This window comes from Gracilinanus agilis, chromosome 3 (assembly GCF_016433145.1).
Source record: "Gracilinanus agilis isolate LMUSP501 chromosome 3, AgileGrace, whole genome shotgun sequence".
In the NCBI taxonomy this organism is placed as follows: domain Eukaryota; kingdom Metazoa; phylum Chordata; class Mammalia; order Didelphimorphia; family Didelphidae; genus Gracilinanus; species Gracilinanus agilis.
Genome location: NC_058132.1, coordinates 300,085,144 through 300,103,419, shown reverse-complemented (window position 1 = coordinate 300,103,419; position 18,276 = coordinate 300,085,144). Strand labels below are relative to the sequence as shown.

Genomic DNA, 18,276 nt, shown 5'->3' with positions numbered 1-18,276 from the left:
AAAGTTTTTTTGCCAATAAAGTGATTTACATTAGAGAACTTATCTTCAATGATCACTTCGAAGTTGGCTGTTCTAGGAAGATGTACTACATTCGTGTTCTATGATCACAAGTCTTTCACAAAAGCTTTAATTATTATAATAGAATTGCTCAAATAAATATAACTAGAAATAATCTAAAAATATAAGATTAAAATGGGAAAGTATATCAGAAATGGTTCATTAGATGTATTCAGATTGTTGTATAATTATCTTATCTGTTATATATACTTAAAAATATTTTATTGATTTAATTCAGTTTCCTGAATGTAATTGGCCTTGAACTTTCCATTTTAATGAAATTTTACATAAGAAAAATTATCAAATTAAAAAAGTATCATCAAGAACAGTATGCTCAAATAACAAGTTTCTTTTTCTTCTCTGAGAGTGTGATTATTTCCTCTCCTAGTGAAGGCAGAGGTCTTTTCTTTTGTGTACCTTAAATCTGTGGGGAATTGGAACATGATTTACAGCAGATGACCCTGTAGCATATAAAAATAATTTACTGTGTTGTGTGTCTTAGGCCCTTTAAATCAATAAAGGAACTATAGAGACATCTCAATTAGACAAGTGCTGGCATGGTAAGATCTGCCCTCTCCTTGCTTATATTCTCAAAATGACAACTATTCTGAAGAAATGCTTGGTTTGAAGTCACCTAAAATGCCCATATTATTTTAAATTGCTGGCATAACATGATCGTTCCCATCAAACTCAGTGAAAAATAGAACATGGCCTTGTATAAGTAATAGCCTGGGAGGGCTTAGACACACATTTGTTAAAGTATTGATCTCTGCATTTCTATAAACCCTCTCATTACCTTGGGTATACCAGGTGCTTTGACAGCATGTTAAATGACTATACTGAGCACTGTGGCATAAACTAACCCTCCTTACACTGTTAACTCCAACCAACCCCTTAACCATGCTAACTAGGAATAGATTTTTGGCCTAAATGAAAACCAAAACTAAATTGTCTAATCCTGATCCTAGCTTTCTCTTAAACTGAAAGTGAGAGGCTTCAGCCGCTCAGGAAAAATATAGCCTTATCTTCCTTTTGTCATAAGTTGAAGAATAGCACAGTTCTGTTGATTTACAGTTTTCTTGTAAGGCATTCAAAATAGCTTCTCATACCTTATTCTCATTAGAAATACTCTCAAGAGAGCAAATGAAACAAGTTATCATTTTTTTTTTCTGATTTTACAAGTACAAAAGATAAGGCATGGAAGGGAAAGTAGCTTGTCTAAGGTAACACAAGAAGAAGGGAAGAAAGAATCAGGAAGAAAGTAAGAGGGGAAAAAAGAATCAAATCCTTGTCTGTTAAATTATAGAAAACTTTGCCCTCTCTTTTTAAAGTAAGAAATACCGGGAGTATATTTTATAACAAAGAGTACAGGATTTAGAGTGGGAAGTCTGGAGCTCGATCCTGCTTCTAACATTTAATATATCTGACTTTTTATATAGCACTGTACCTTTCTGCCACTTCATTTGATCATTGGTAAAATTAGGGAATTAGAGCTACTACAGCCCATGAAAAACAAGAACTGAAATTAATACCTGCTTAGGTCCCCTCCACTTTTAATTCTTTAACATTTATGAGAGAATTGTTGCAATGGTAACAGTAGCATAGGCCCAACGGCCTCCACCTAGGCAAGTTTTTTTCCTCAAAAGTTATTGAAACTATTCTCAAGACATTTCTTTCTTAGATATTTTTTTTTCCTTCAAAGGTTTTGAAACCATCCTCAAGAGTTAATTGGATCATGGGACCAAAGACTCAAGCTATTTATAGTACTTCTTGGTTGCCTAAGTACAGACCAACAAAATAAATTCCTTTCTCTCTGTCTTTCTCTCTGTGTGTGTATGTCTCTCTCTGTCTCTCTGTCTCTCTCTATCTCTGTCTCTCTGTCTCTAACTCTCTCATTCTCTTCTTCTCTTTTTCTCTCACTCACTGATGTTTGGTTAGCAGGTCACCATGGGCAAATAAAGAGCAGGAGAGTCTGAATTAGCTGAAACATCACAGTAAGCTCAGTTAACATTTTTGTTGAAGATACTTCCCCTGTTATGACTTAATAAATCTCCTTTTGTTAACTGTTGAATTACCTACAAGTGTCTCATTTCATGCCAGCCTCAGATCTAATCAACAAGTTGGGCCCAACCCAAAACAACTTATCCAATCTCTAAGGTACCCTCCATCTCTATATCCTATGTTGTCCCTCAGGCCATGATTTTCATCTTATTCTCGCCCAGCCACATATTATCAAAGAGAGGAAGCCTGACATTTCTGATAAAAAGAGATGGAAATGTAAAAGACAGTTACTATTCAAAACCATTTCTCATAAAAGGATAACTGTGTGATTTTGTTCCCCCCTCCTCTAGAAATTAACTTTCTATGCCTTGAATAAACATAATTCCCAAAATGATAGTACCTTTTCTTTCATAATACATCTGAAAGCACAATTAGTCTAGGCTGTGATATTATGTCCAAATTGTTATCTTCATACATACTATGGCATAAAGTCTTATTGAACTTGTAGATCATCCAAAAGAAAGCACCAAAAGAAGCAAAATTAATCAGCTACATTTAGGATATGGAACCAACCAGGCTCCATATCTGAGTTATAACTTAAAGTCTAGATTAAGCATAACTGAATAATAGTAGAAAGATGGGGCTAAATTATCATAGGACAGAAGGAAGATTAATAAAAAGATCAATGGTAAGTAATAATTATAACAAAATAAAAGCTTACATAAGAATATATGCAGATATAAACTAGTGATTCAAATGATCCATTTAAGTAGAGATGCATAATTCTTCTTCCCCTCTCCCTTGAATTAGTCACCTCATAGACCAGACACCTTGTGATCCGATCTATCCAGATTGTTTATGAAGTTTACCTTGAAAACTGCTGCTGCAGGCCACGCATTTGAACTCTGCTTCGCTCAGACTCCAAAGTCACCTCCCTTAACCGTTTTTCACTTTGAAGTCTTAAGTGTTTCTCTTCTTCCAATTCTTGTATCAGCTTCTCATGCTGGAATGACACAAAACAGAGGTTTTAGACAAGGAAGGATTCCTAGAGGCTTGTGGTAAAGTAACACAATATACAAGTCATTGAACAACAATCACACATCAAATGTACCAGTGATTAAAGTGACATTTGCAAATGTTTTAGACTTGTGTGACATTTAGATCCTTCTAGAATTGGATATGGACAGATAGCTTCAGTTCTCTGGCAATACCCCATAAAATATGAAAAAGAACTTCTAGTTCATATGGCCTAGGAAGGATTCATTGAACCACATAGAAAAAATATTACACAAAATACATAAAAATTCTTTCACATGTTATGATATATAACAGGGGAGATAGTATACATTCAGATTTGGTTAGAGGGGAAAAAAGTGTCTGACTCAGCAAAACAGTGTGAAATAAAATTTGTTGAGCAAAATTTGTCAATGATATCATAATATTGATACATGGATTAGGCATGGAAGATTATTGGCATAAAATTATTGAACATGTTCATGACCTCTGATGCTTGTTCAGCTCTTCTACTTTTAAAAGGGAAGATTATTTATTATTACATATGGACTAGTTAATTCAGCTGGCTGGGCTACAATGCTAATGAGGTTTGAGTCCTAGATTAAATCTTTCTAAAGTCCATTAAGGTTAATACAGAAAAAATAATGAATTACATAACCATACATTATACAAGTGAGTTCAGCTTTCTGCTTCATCCTGCAAAAACCCTGTAGCCAGAGGTTACAAGAGGAATTGGGAAAACCATGAATGATTCAACTTGAATCCATAATACAATAAGAAAACAGCACACTTTTTATGATTTCAATGGTGAGTTAGTAATTTCACCTTCCTTTATGAAGGGCAATTGCTACTGTCTTGAGTTTTAGAAAGTGGAGCAGTCCTAATTCCCATTACATAAGAGCAAAGATATAATATCTAACTATATTGAGTTGACATTTGAAATGTCAGAGAAAAAAGGGAAAAAAGAAGTCAGAAATTAGGAATCTACACATTGAATTATTTATAATGAGGCAGCTTGCATCAAGTAGAACCACAAACTCCCTTGATGCCAGGTCAACAGTTAAATCCTCTTCCTTCAATATCCTTTGAAAAAGATGTCCTGAGGGTTAGCAAAGTAATACCAGAATATCTCAAAAATAGAAAGAATAGGTATAGTCAGAAGTCTTATTTCTGATATTGGTTGTGTGGCTCTGGGCAATTTGCTTAATCTACCTAACCTCGGTTTCTTCATGTATCAAAAGAAGATACCATTTGCACTACCTCTTAAGAATCCTATTAAAAAAAAACAAAACTCAAAGATCTTAAATCACTTACACAGGATATTCCAAAAAACTTCATATCGTTTTAAACAACTAAAGCTAATGAGAGCTATTAAAAATTGAAATGGTATTGAGAATTGTGACATCCTACATAGTATAATTAATTTCTCAGGTGACCTACTCCCTTTTGAACATGCCACTCAAGGAGTCCCACTGCTACTCTGCTCACAGGATTCCTCCTCCTTGCCATGCCTCTCCAATCTAAATCCTTCAAGAGTTAGCACAAATTCTACTTCTTTCGTGAATTCTCTCTCATAGAATAGCTGGAAAGAATTTCTCTTTTCTCTGTATTTTACTAACATTTTTTGTTTATGATAGTCATTAGTGACACTTAATTTACTGCTCTAAATATCTTTTTTTTCAAGTGTATGTCTTATTCTCATGAAGCCAATAGAGAACTTTTGACAGTCTGTGTCTCATACTTCTCTCTAACACCTAACTTACACAGCATAAGGTTTTTTTATATAGTAGATGTTCAAAATATATTTTGTGAGTCTGACAATTTTGGGAGCAATCTTTCCCTAACCCAGACCTCCCACTCACACTCTCATCCTTCAGATACAGTTGCATCTTTTCACAGTCACTACTTTAATCATAAAAAGAGGAAGGAGGTCACATTTACATCCTGTTGCTTTTGAGCTTTGCTTTAAAAAAGTTTTGAAAAAAGAGCTTCAAAAAAGAAGAATATTTTAATAAATCTAATAGCTAATATGTGGATTTCAATTTCTCATGTTGTCCTGGTCCATTCTCATTGGTTTAGACCAGTGATGGGCAAACTTTTTAAAGAGGGGGCCAAAGGAAAGGAAATGCTCACCTGTCAGTCTGTTTCTAAGGCAACTCTTTTGAAGTCTCATTGTATTGTATCCTACTCATTGTATTCATCAGATTAGGAATAATTTCACAAGGCTGGATAGAACATTTCAGCCCCCCCCATCTGGCCCTCAGGCAATAGTTTGCCCATCACTGGTTTAGACAATGAAGTCTGTGATACAGACACAGACCTACTCAATAGTAAAGAATAATTTTACTTGACTTTCTATGGCTCTAGTGAGACAAGTAGCCAAAGACATTTAGTCAACCAAGTCAAATACAAATCCTATAAATGATGGAGAACTCAGCACAGGAAATATTATTGACATTTCTGTTGATAGTAAGGGATCACAACATATAGATTTACTCGGCAGGCACAATACAAAGATACTCCCTCCCAACCTGATTCAAATTTGAAAATTATGAACACTCTCCCATAGGAAAGTGCTTTCTGCTCAATTACTTAATGACAATTCAAAATACACAAGCATTACAAACAAATCACGCCAAGGCACACTGAGGATTATTGGATTTGCCAAAACCATAGAGACCAAAGCAATTTACTGTTTGCTGAAATTTTACATCAGATTTGCTGTCATCATTACACTTGACTAATAATCCATGCAATTACCCACTATTTCCATTTTTTTCAAAATATAAGCCACAACTTAAAACACCAAGTGATATACTAAGTGCTTCACCAAATTGTACTAGCCAAAGAAAAGGACAATTAAATTCTGAATGATTGCAATGACAGCTTTTGTTCCTGTGAATAGATGATAAAACACATTTCTCTATTTTTGGTAGATGTGGGTAATGAGAAAATGTAACGTTACCTATACAGTTAGAGATGGTCATTTTGTCAGTTGGTTTAATTTTTTTCTTTGCTAATAGTGAGAAACAGAGAGAGTATTTTATTAAGAAATGACTGGTACTAGAAAAGAAAAGGTATCAGTCAATCAGCAATGATTAAGGCATTTGCTATTTGCAAGGGAAGTTTCTGGGTAAGGATTCTTTCTCTCTCTTCTTTGGTTCTACAAAGAAGACAGAGTCCTTACTATAAAAATCTTACATCCCAATCAGAGAGACAACATGATTGCATATGAGTACTTACAAAACTTTACAAAACAGGTATATCAATATGTTTTTTAAATATGACATTTGCAGAAGTCAATATTATGACAATGAATTTTGTTCCCTATTTCAGTGTATCTGAATTCTTTCTATAAAAATAGAATAAAACCCATCTAGGTTGTAACTTGTGTAGGAAAGAAAAAGAGAGTAGGAGACAGTGAAAGAGATAGAAAAAGACCGAAAATAGATATTTGTGTATTGGTGTACTATAATAGTTCATTATCATTATGTAATTATTAAAAACCCTTACCTTCTGTCTTAGAATTAATACTAAGTATCAGCTCTAAGGCAGAAGAGCAGTAAGAGCTAGGCAATGAGGGGTAAGTGACTTGCTTGGGATCACACAGCCAGGAAGTGTAAGGTAAGATTTCAACCCAGGACCTCTCGTCTCCAGGCCTGGCTCTCTATTTACTGAGCCACCCAACTGCCCCAATTGCTATTATGTTCTAATGAGAAAAGTAAAGTGCATCATAGAGATCTGGGTTGCACACTGGAAAAGCTTATATTCTTTTCATTACATCTCAACAGTTAGAAGTATTGCTCTGGAAAAGATAGAGAGATATTAACTATTATAACCTTAAAACGATTTATTTAAGTACCACAAGTACAATGCTCCAACTATACTCAACAAGTTTACAACTGATCATTATGCTTTGTCTTTTGCTTTCCTGTATCAATATGATGTATTTATTGACATTGATTTGTGGGTTGTTTCCATGTGGTAACAGGAAAGGAATGTTTGCAGGAGGAACTCTACGTGATCTTGAGATTAATTTAGGTTATCATTTTATCCTTTCTAAGCATTTGCTTCCACTTTAGATTATAAATGCAGATTTGAGAGTTTTTTTGTTCATCCTTCAACCACTGGATGTTTCTCATTCTATATCGTTTTTAAAATATATAGCTTATTGATGCCTTTTGCCTAGTGGCAGTAATTTCCCAGTATTCATTTTCATGCCAAATTAATTTTCCTTAAGTGAAAATCTGACCACTTTACTATCACATTTAAACAACTCCAGTGGCTTCCATTCTCTCTAGGATAAAACATAACCTCATTTATTTAGCTCTATAAAACCCTACACAATTCAGCCTCATTGGATATTACTCTTTCCAACACTTCAAATCTGCCCAAACTAGCCTTTTCTGTGTTCTTCACATGTCACACTCCAATTCCCACCTCTGTCTCTCTGTATTGGCTGACCCACATGTCTTGAATGCATTTCATTCTTATCTCTGCTTTACCAAATCCCTCTTTTCCTTTAAGATTCAGCTCATTAGCTATGGGCTGCATCAACACCTGAACTGCTAGTACATTCCTTCAAAATGTCCCTGTATTTAACTACTCTGTGTGTGTGTGTGTGTGTGTGTGTGTGTGTGTATTAAATTATATATTGATGCTTGATAGGCAATACACGTTTATTCTCTTTATTATGTACCAAGCATCACACTAAGAACTAAGGATGCAAAGAAAGGCAAAAGATACTCACTCTTCTCAAGGAATTCACAGTCTAATGGGGGGATAATAAACAAACAATTATGTAAAAGCAAACTATACATGAGATAAATTAGAAATAAATTGAAAATAAAATTAGAAATTAGAAGGATTTAAAGTTAAGACGTAGTATGTGTATACAATGTTTATATATATATTTGTATGCATGTGTACATATAAAATACAAATATTAATATATTATATAAATATATATTTATTTATGTCCCCTATATGAATGTAATTTATTCAGAGTAGACATTGTTATCAGTTCTTTGTACTTTTATGCCCTGTATCTAGTGGATGATTAGAATAATCTGATTAATTGACTTAATTTTGACTCAAACAATCCCTTTTATAAAAGGAAAAAAATAGACAAAATTAATTAAGTAATTTTGCCTGGATCTGTACATATTATTTTGCTCCCTAGTCTAATACCTCTCTGTTAAGAAGTGTGATTGACAGTTAGTTCTCCAATACCTTAACTTTTCACTGATTTTCTGAATCTTATTATATCTTAATACTTTAAAAGACCTTTAATTTCACACTATGTAGGTTATATAATCCACTATGTAGGTTATAAATTATCAATGCCTTAGTAGAGCTACTTGCAAACTCTTTGATTTTGCAAATTATCAGAAAAAAATGAACCACACTCGTAGTTATATATTTATTTGTAAATGATGTATGTGATTTTATAGTAATTGCATATATATATATATATATCATAAAGGTTAATGGAAAAATCTTAAAATGATGTAAAAATGAAATAATTGCTTCTAGAGTCAATAGAGAATTATGAGTCCTTATGGAATATGAGAGTGACGTAGTCTCACTGAGTTGAGAAAAATCACCTTGACAGCTATGTGGGAAAATGGATTAGAGGAGAGAGAAACTTGAGGAAGAGAATTCAATTGGGGGGTATTGAAATAACTCAAGTGAAAGATGATGAGGCGCTGAACTAGAGTAGTGCCTGCATGAGTAGAGTGAGCAAAGACCAGGAAAAAATGGGAGACAGGTAGAGGTAAAAATAATCTGTGTAAACTGATTGTTTATGTGGGATAAGAGAATGAGGAGTAGATAAAGGTGACATTGATGTTGTGAACAGGAGTGACCAGAATGATGGTGGTGCCTTCAACAGTAACAGAAAAGTTTGGAAGGGAGATGGATCTTGGAGGAGAGGAAATCTAAACAAAATCTATTATCTGTCTCAACCCATGCATGCATGTTCATTCTGGCTACATTGTCCCATTCAAAAAGAAAATAGACCAAGCAGGGCTCTAACTGGACACAGCTTTAAAGAGTAAAACTTCTCAAACAAAAAATCCTCTGAAAGAAGAGCAAGTTAGAATTGTCCCAGTTGAACCTTCCCATATGCTGCTGTGTATATTCAGTGTTGGCTAGATTCTCCTTGTCAACTGACTACTTCCAAACTGCCTACAAACAAATCCATGTCTCCTTCATCATCAAAAAACCTCTCCCTTGATTTGTCCATTTCTATTATCTTGCATATTTACTCATTCTTTTTCTTATCGAACTCTTTGGAAAGACCATTGACAATACATGTTTCCATTTTCTGTCCTTTCTCTTTCTTCTTAATTCTCTTTGGTGTAATTTCTTATGTCATTATTTGATTAAAACTGATTTCTCCAACATTATTATCAATCTCTAAATTTCCAGATCTAATGGCCTTTTCTGACTCTTCATTCTTCTTGATCTCTCCGTAGCCTCTTGCTTGTTAATCATCCTCTTCTTGTTGAAACTCTCTTCTCTCTAGGTCTCCATGATACTAGTGTCTTCTGGATAGTCTCCCACTCTCTGGTTGTTCTTTCTCAGTTGCCTTTGATGGATCTTCCTCTGTGTCCTAACATAACCCTGGGTATCCTCCCCATCTCCGTCCTGGGTCCTCTGATCATCTCCCTTCACAAAATTTCATTTAGTGGTCTCATCAGCTTCCATGGATTTGATGATTGTTTCTGATTATTTTTGATTGCTTCTGACATATTTTCTATTATAATTTTATGCTGATGATTCTCTAATCTACTTTTCCAGCTCTAACATTGCTCCTAATCCCCAAGATTTCATCTCCAATGGACTCTTAGACATCTAAAACTTATATATCCCTTAGATACTCTGCATTCAAAATGTCCAAACCTAATTTGCATTCTAAATTCTTTCCTTTTTCTATTTTCCCTATTAATATCATGGGCACTACTCTTCCAGGGACCCAAGTTTGCACCCTCTTTGTCATCCTTGACTCATTCTTTTGTATCCTCATGTCCATTCTGTTCCCAAGGCTGGTTAATTTTACTTTTTTAATCTATTTTTTATATTGTCCCTTCTCTCCTATAACACTACCACTACCCTAGCACAGACCTTTATTACTTCATGTCTGAACTACTACAATATCCTTTCAGTTGGTCTCTCTTTCTTAAGTATTTTTCCCATCCTCACCACAGCTGTCAAATAGATTTTCTTAAAGCAGAGGTTTGACCATGTCATTTCTCACTTCTATTAAAAAAAAGAAAAAGAAAAAAATCTATTCACTCCCTAATACTTCCAGGATCAAATACAAAATTCTCTCTTTTGCTTCCAAAACACATTATAATCTGACCTCCTCCTGCCCTTTATTCTTTTTAAATTCATTTACTCCTCTAGATTGTGATGCAATGACACTGGCCTTCCTGTTCCTCACAGATGATAATTCAAATCCTGACTCTAGTATTTTTGTTGGCTAGTCTTCATGGCCAGAGTCACTGTACTTCCTCATTTTCACTCATGGTTTCCCCGGCCTCTTTTAAGTCCAACCTAATATTTAACCTTTTAACAGATCTTTCATGACTCCTTTTAATAGCAATATCTTCCCTCATTTGATTATGTTCAATTTACTCTGCATTTGTGTGTTTGTATATAGCTATTTGCATAATACCCTCCTTAGAATATCAGATCCCTGAGGGCAAGGGTTTTTTTTTTTTTCTTAACCTGTCTTTATATCCTCAGAACTTAGCAAGGTGCCTGGTATATAATAAGTACTTAATAAGTGCTTGCTGACTGACTGGCTGCTGGTTAATTGACTGATGCTATAAGCCTCTCTGACTATCTAAACTAGCCTTTGTACAGCGAACAAACAGAGCATACAAGTTTTCTTGCTGGGTCCATGTTCTTATTTTTTTTTTTTAAATGAAAGTTAGAAAGGGAGTTGGAAATAATCACATTCAACTTCTTATTTTGAATATAAGGAAACTGAGGCCCAGGGAGTGAAAGTGATTTTGTCTTAGATCTGTAAATGGAAGAAGTCAGATTTAAACTCAGTTCTGACTCCACATCTACTGAAAGTTCTATTATAATTCCCAAAATAATATACCTAAGACATTTAAAAACAAATCAGACTATTATATGTTTCAACATCTCCAGGGTAGTAAATTCTATCATCTCTATGGCAACATGTATTCTTTTTGCCTAGGGACCTTCTCCCAATTTTTGTCTTTCTTTTTCTCTAACTTAAATCCCTTGTTTCTCAGAAAGCTATTTCTTATTCTTCTCTATTTAGCAAGAACATAAAATAGTATGTGGCCCTCTTTTTCCCACCACTTCACAAAGATTTCTGCTTGAGAAGAGCATTGGGTGACTGAAATAATCCAGCCTATATTCATATATTTACTTCCAGCATTATTAATGATAAGAGAGCAAACTTCTTGTAAGGCTTCATTAAGCCAACATGCCATAAGAATTTGTCTTTAACAATTATCGCATATTGAATAAAATATTGTAAAACCACATTTTAAAGAAGCAAACAAATTACGATTTTAACAGTGTTGATTTCAAAGTATATATTTTAATGGAAGAACAGGCAGGCTAATTTAGTCATAAATGTGGCATATATCACATGTATCAGTGTATAGACATTCAAAAGGCCATTATTTTTTATTTCTACCACCAGTTGACTTATTTTAAAAGGATAGCTCTACATACTCTACATGAGTGATTCCCAAAGTGGGCGTTACTCTCCCCTGGTGGGTGCTACAGCGATCCAGGGAGGCAGTGATGGCCACAGGTGCATTTATCTTTCCTATTAATTGCTATTAAAATAAAAAAAAATTAATTTCTAGGGCACTAAGTAATATTTTTTCTGGAAAGGAGGCGTTAGGCCAAAAAAGTTTGGGAACCACTGCTCTAGTCAAAGGCTAATTGAAAATCTTCAAAGTATTAATATATTATCTTGCAATGCAGTGGGTGTAGTGACTCATCTCTAGACCAGGTTCTGACTGTATTGGATTGTTCTGAAAGTATAAGTGTGAGATAGCATTGGGCAATCCAATTAAAAAGTGACCAAGCAATGTAAGGCATTTGGTGCTTCATTTCTCCCTTGTAAAATCTCAGACTCTGTCTCAAGTACCCAAAGATAAAGAGAACTGCACATCATAATGTTAGCAACACTGCATGACTGTTTTGCAAATGCAGGAGATGTGACAGTTAGATTTGTGGCTTGACATATTACTTGATCTGTTTTATAGCTGATTTTAGGGCTTGAGATGTATATGCAAAAAAAAGTGAAAAGAGGAATTCCCCAGGTGGCTGTGACACAAAATTACAAAACTCTCCAAATGCTGAGCCAATAAGTAGATGTGATTATCTGTTCCAGTATTGCCACTATAAATCCTATTGGATAATAATTTATAATAAATAAAATGCAGGGAGTGAACATGTGAATATTCCAAATTGGAGAAAAAGGCTTTAAAGACAGTGATAAATAAGGAAGTGTCATGAGAGAAGGCTACCTAAGATTAAAGAATATTTCTATACAAAAACGAAGAGTATGAAGATTTGCGGAGAAAATACAAATTTCCCAAAACTATCATGCAAGTATCTGTAACAGAATTTTTGAGAAGCTGAGTAGATCTTTATGATGTACATTTCAAGCATTTTAATTTTGATATGAAGTCAAATAATAGGATCTCATTACTATTTTATAATTTTTCCATCTCTGTTCATTCAAAATAGATTATTAATTGATATTCTGAAATCATAATTATAGACATTACATTGCCCTTGAGATGCAATTTACACCAAAGTACATTTAAGTAAATATAATCAAACCCAAGACAGTCACTCTCAGACCAGAAATGTGCCTTCCCCACAAAAGGTCACATATTTAATGCCTTTAGAGATAAATAAACCAAGCACATATGAACAGCAATACTAGGTAGTAACTTTTCATTATAATTGTTTTCTCCTCAAAAGTATGGTTTATTTTTATATCAATTTTATAGCAAAGTAGAATAAAATGAGTCTAAATTAATCAAAGCTATTACTGCTAATTGTAGCCTCTTTTAAAAAATACAAATTTCAATATTTTACCCTGCTTGAAGCCTACCTGCCTTAATATTCCCATTAGTTATGAAAGATTCTATTACGCTGGAAACAAAAAATCAGATAGGGACTTCTGGAGTTGATAACAAAAATAAGTCGATGTTTTAGGTTACAACAGAAGAATACAAATCAGGGTAAAGATTGGAGGATAGAGACAACTATATGTTTTTCAGCAGTACTGATAACATCATCCGCAAGGGGCAAAGCTTTTACTCAAGCAAAAAAATGTAGTTACTTAAAAACAAAGGAAAAAAAGGAGAGAAGAAAAGAGGAAGTAAAGGGTGGGGAAAAAACCTAGTGAAAACAGAGAGGTGGAGATAATCAGACAGCTAAACAGACAAACAAATTGAGCCCTTGAGTATATACATAGACCTTGAAAATGAACGTTGTATTACAGGAAAAGTTATATTGCTGAATCACTTTCTCCTATATAGTGATGTTTCTTATGCAAAGATTATGTATATATTTATTACTGAGTAGAGAAATACAGATATGAGCTTTATGGAATGAATATTTTAGGGCCTATTGTGCAGAAAAGCATGACAGAACTGAAGCTTGGCATGTCAGAATAGATATTGATTGTAAAAGCATGTTCAGAATAAACATGATAGGCTATTTGAGTTTCTAACAAGAGAGAAATAAAGGAAGAGGGAATGCATTGTTTGTTAGTAGCCAATGATTAAGGTTATTTATTAACTAGAGAAAAAGAAACAAATATTATAGTATCTTAGAGATTCAGGAATATAAATATAAAAACTGAAGGACAGAAATAATAGTATAGTACACTTCATAGTGGGAAAAGGCAGAGAGGGGAGTGATATGCTTTACCAAATTTGTATTTTTCATGAATCAAAGATTTTCATCATTTTCATTACCATCTTTTATTATGTACTCATTTTGCACAGTGGAAAGAATACAAAGATCAAGAGGCATGGATCTTGCCAGACCAATAACTAAGTAGCTTTAAAGTGACCATGGACAGATATAATAAAAACAGATTGCATTATACATACTATTTTAAAGTTTGTAAACATATTAATATTAATGATCACATTTGAAAAACTTAAAACATTGCCTTCTATTGTTTCTTTCATATCTTCAAGCCTTTAGTATCACCCACAAATACTACTTTTTTTAAAAAATCTATTTTAGTCTTATCTGTTTTGTTTTTCAGTAATTCTCTTTCCTTCACCCACAAACCACAACTCCCATTTGTCACCCACTTCCCTACCTTTGAAATTTTGCTTAGTTTATTCTTTTTTCTTTGTTTTATTGATTCATATAATTCTTCCCCTTTTTTCTCATTATGTAGTGAACTCCTGCCTCCTTTTCTCTCCAATGTATTTCCTTTGTTAGTTTTTTAAATTTAATTAATTTAAAAATAATTCTTTCATTCTCTTCATTATTTCTCTTCCCTTTATGCCTATTCTTGTCTTTTGTTATTTGCTTCATGGCCCCTATACTTATCTATTACATCTCTAGTCCCTATATTCATCATGGAATTTAAGCTTCTAAGTCCCTTATTTTGATTTCTTTTTTGAAAAGACTCTATTCTATTCTTTAGAAAAATGTGCTATAGATCTAGCACTCTTCCTTCATTTTTTATTGACTCTTTCTTTTAGATATACCAGTTGCATCAGAAAACAGAGAAAATAGAAGTGTTGTCCTATAAGAATTTTCTTAAGTCCATGATTATCTTTTTAATTGTTATCCCAAGATCTTTCCCCAAATTGCTTTTCCCATTTCCTATGCCATCACATCTTTAGGTTCAGACTTTCTTACTCTTACAGGTGTCAGTTGTCCCAAGAGTTCCCATTTCCTTGTTTTAATTCCCTAAGGCAAGATGATGTCAAGGGAAGACACAACACTCTCTCAGAGGTATTGGTATCCCTAAACACCAAAACCCTAGAGATTCTACTCATTACAAACATCCATCTTGCATTATTCAAAATCTCTCACCCACAATGAAGCATTCTTCAATTGGAATCTCTCTTACCACTGAAACTAGAGGTTTTTTCCTTGCTTTCCACCATTTCAATTCTTCACTTTGCCAATTCACACAATCTCTTAGAGTTCTTCTTAATGAGAAACCATAGAAATTATTTTCCTTTCATTGTTAATCTTTATTATGATTAGGGTATCATTTTTCTCTCTATCTCCTTTCTCTTCACTCCTCTTTTAGCCATCCTCTGTTTCTATAGTTTATTCCCACAAAATATACATAAATTCTTCTGTAAGCAAGTGTTGTGAGGTTAGGTCCATGATTTTTCAGACCTGCACTTCCACCATTACTTCTTTGATTTTTGCTTTTACTCTTGCCTACCTGTGTACAGACTTCTCATGTAAGTAAGAAATCTATTGATGGGTCTCTGTTATTTTGCTGCTGTTGTTGTAGCTTTGTCTTTCTAGCTAATTTTTCCTTTTTGGGTGTGGGAAGAATGAAAACCTATGCCTTCCTTGATTGCAGACTTTGTTTCCTTTTTTGTTAATTCTATTGTTAGATGTATTCACCAAATAATCTGTACCATTGGTCTTCTCGAGAATTTTATAAATGCATCTTTTATAGACCATACATCTTTTTTATTGATGATTAGGCTCATATTTGCAGAGTAGGTCATTTTGGTTTGTGTGTTGATGTCTCTTGCTCTACAGAATATATAAGTCCATTAGCTTTTCTATTTTCTGGTGGTTTAAAAGGAGTTTTGCATTATTCAAAGTACCTTCTATATTTCTCATGACTTTGAAGAACTGTCACTTAGATTTTTAACTTTATTTTTAGAGTTTAATAGTATGTTTTGATTATTTATGGAGGATTTTTCCCCCAAAATTTATTATTTTTTAAATTTGGTATTGATCTAAACAGTTTTTTCTATTATTTCTTACAGTATAAAATTCATCAAATCTTTTGACTTGAGCTCTTCTAGGAAACTTGTAATCTTTAAGTTGACTTTATAAATTCTATCCTGAAACTCAATATGTTTTCCTTCTATAGAAATTATGTTTTTTTAACACGACTGTACTTTTGCTTTTCTCCTTCCAAATTGTCCTTTTCTTCTATGTATTCAAATTCTGAATTAGTTGTTCTCTTTTTTAATGAATGAAGTTTGCCACTGTGGATCCAAGTTTCTAATTTTCCATTCTGCTTATTATTTCTGATGGATAGATCATCAGTTCTGCTTCCACAATTCATATTTCTCTCAAACAATTTTGGAATATTTGATGTGGTTTCATTCTCTCTTGAGAATCCCCAGAAACCCTGGGGCTTGCCACCTTAAATTGCCTCCTTAAATGTGGATTCTTTTCCTTGATCTTAGAAATAGAAATAGATATATAGAGGTGTTTCATTTAAAAATTCTAAAGGCCACACTACCTTCTATTATTAATATTTTCAATATTGTTATTTGCTTGTGTTCAGAATCCTTAATAGAATTTTCTTCTTCCTGACATCTTTGTTATTCAATTACACTCTCCTATTGCTTAATTTCTGATTCATTTTCCTTGTATAAAAAGTTTCCATGGAAGCTGTACCTTAAAGCTGTCTCAGTTTCTGTCCCATATGACAAAAGTGGCCACAACTCTAATCACACACATGTACATACACACAAACGCGCACACACACAGTTGCCCTGTCTCCATTTCCTCTGCTCCTTAGATCCCAAAGCCCATAGTGTGAGGGAAAAAAGAAACACCCTTTTAAGCCTATGCATAATAAAAATTATAGCTATCATTTGCATAGCACTTTAACATTCAAAATAACTTTTTATATATTATCTAACTGTCTACCTACCTGAGGCAGATGCTATTATTACTTTCTTCTTGTAGATGAGGAAAGAGAGGTTGAGAGATAAAGTGACTTGTCCAAGGTGACATAGTTAAAACAATGTTTAAGTCAGGAGTTAAAAACATGTCTTCCTCTCTTTAAGTATGTTTAAACTATGTCGTAAGTGATGTGTTGTTTTTCTGATAATCTCTAAATTTAGGCTAGATGGAAAAGGCTGGAGACTGAAAAGCTTTCAAATTTTCAAGGAAATGTGGTGGTTTTGAGGTAAAGATAATTTTTATGTTATTAATAATTAGTATTAGTTACTTATGCTCCACCCTGATTCTATACATTTGAAGATATCTATTGTTAAGGCTCCCTAGTCCTCTTGAGTGTCATCAACCAGGTTCTGGAGAAAATGATATTCCAAGTCTTAACATGACTCCCTCCTAAAGAAACTGGTGGCTTAAGTTGGTTATTGTTAACCACTTGGTTATTGTGTGGGCTACATTTACACCGCCAAAGGGAAGTAAAATTTCAATAATAAACCAGAAATTGTTATATGATCAATGTAAGTAACTAAACTTTTTAAATTCACATCATCTTCTCAACTCTAACTTTCCCAATGAACTATCTGAGCAATAAAAAAGAGCTCTCCATTTTACTTGCCAAGTGTGGTTTTAGCTTCATTTGATGAGCCAAGGGGCACTTTTACAAGAAATCAATGACTCATTCCTCTCCCTTGGTCACAGATTTCTCTCTGTTGTCATGTTAATTGATCACAATTAACAGTAGCTATTAATTATTCTATCCCCTTGAGGATTTATGGAAGTCAATTTAATTAAGTATCTTCCCACTTGATTGAAATCTTACCCATAGGTTTTTCCCCAACAGAGAGAAGTTTTAAACTGAGAGTAGAGACTGAGTTTCCATTTCTGGGTTTTTTGGAGGAGTGACTTATATTTCCCTTCTTATTAATAGGAACACCCTTCTCTAAGAACATTTTCCACTTTCTATAGAAGTTTGACCTTTCCTTTCTCTGCATGCCTTCTTTTCTTCTTCATTTCCCAAAAGGCAAAGAATTGGTGAAAATTGGGAGATATTGGTATAGGTTAAGAAAAGAGGGTAGAAAAGTCCACTTCCTTTCCTGCATTTACTCAGATTATCCTCTTCTATATGCAATAACAATCTGGATGGATAGATAGACAGACAGGTAGATAGACAGATAGACAGACAGACAGACACATACACATACATACACACACACACACACACACACACACACATATATATATATATATACATATATATGTATATATATA

At 33.8% G+C, this 18,276-nt stretch overlaps 1 protein-coding gene across 1 annotated transcript in view; it reads right to left on the bottom strand.

Annotated features, from left to right (window-relative positions):
* The window catches only part of NCKAP5 (NCK associated protein 5), a 926,355-nt gene that overhangs the window by 490,878 nt on the left and 417,201 nt on the right, over positions 1-18,276 (bottom strand). Inside the window, exon 4 of the mRNA XM_044669911.1 lies at positions 2,928-3,061. Within this exon, the coding sequence (XP_044525846.1) occupies positions 2,928-3,061 (134 nt within the window). The remainder of the gene's footprint in view (positions 1-2,927; positions 3,062-18,276) is intronic.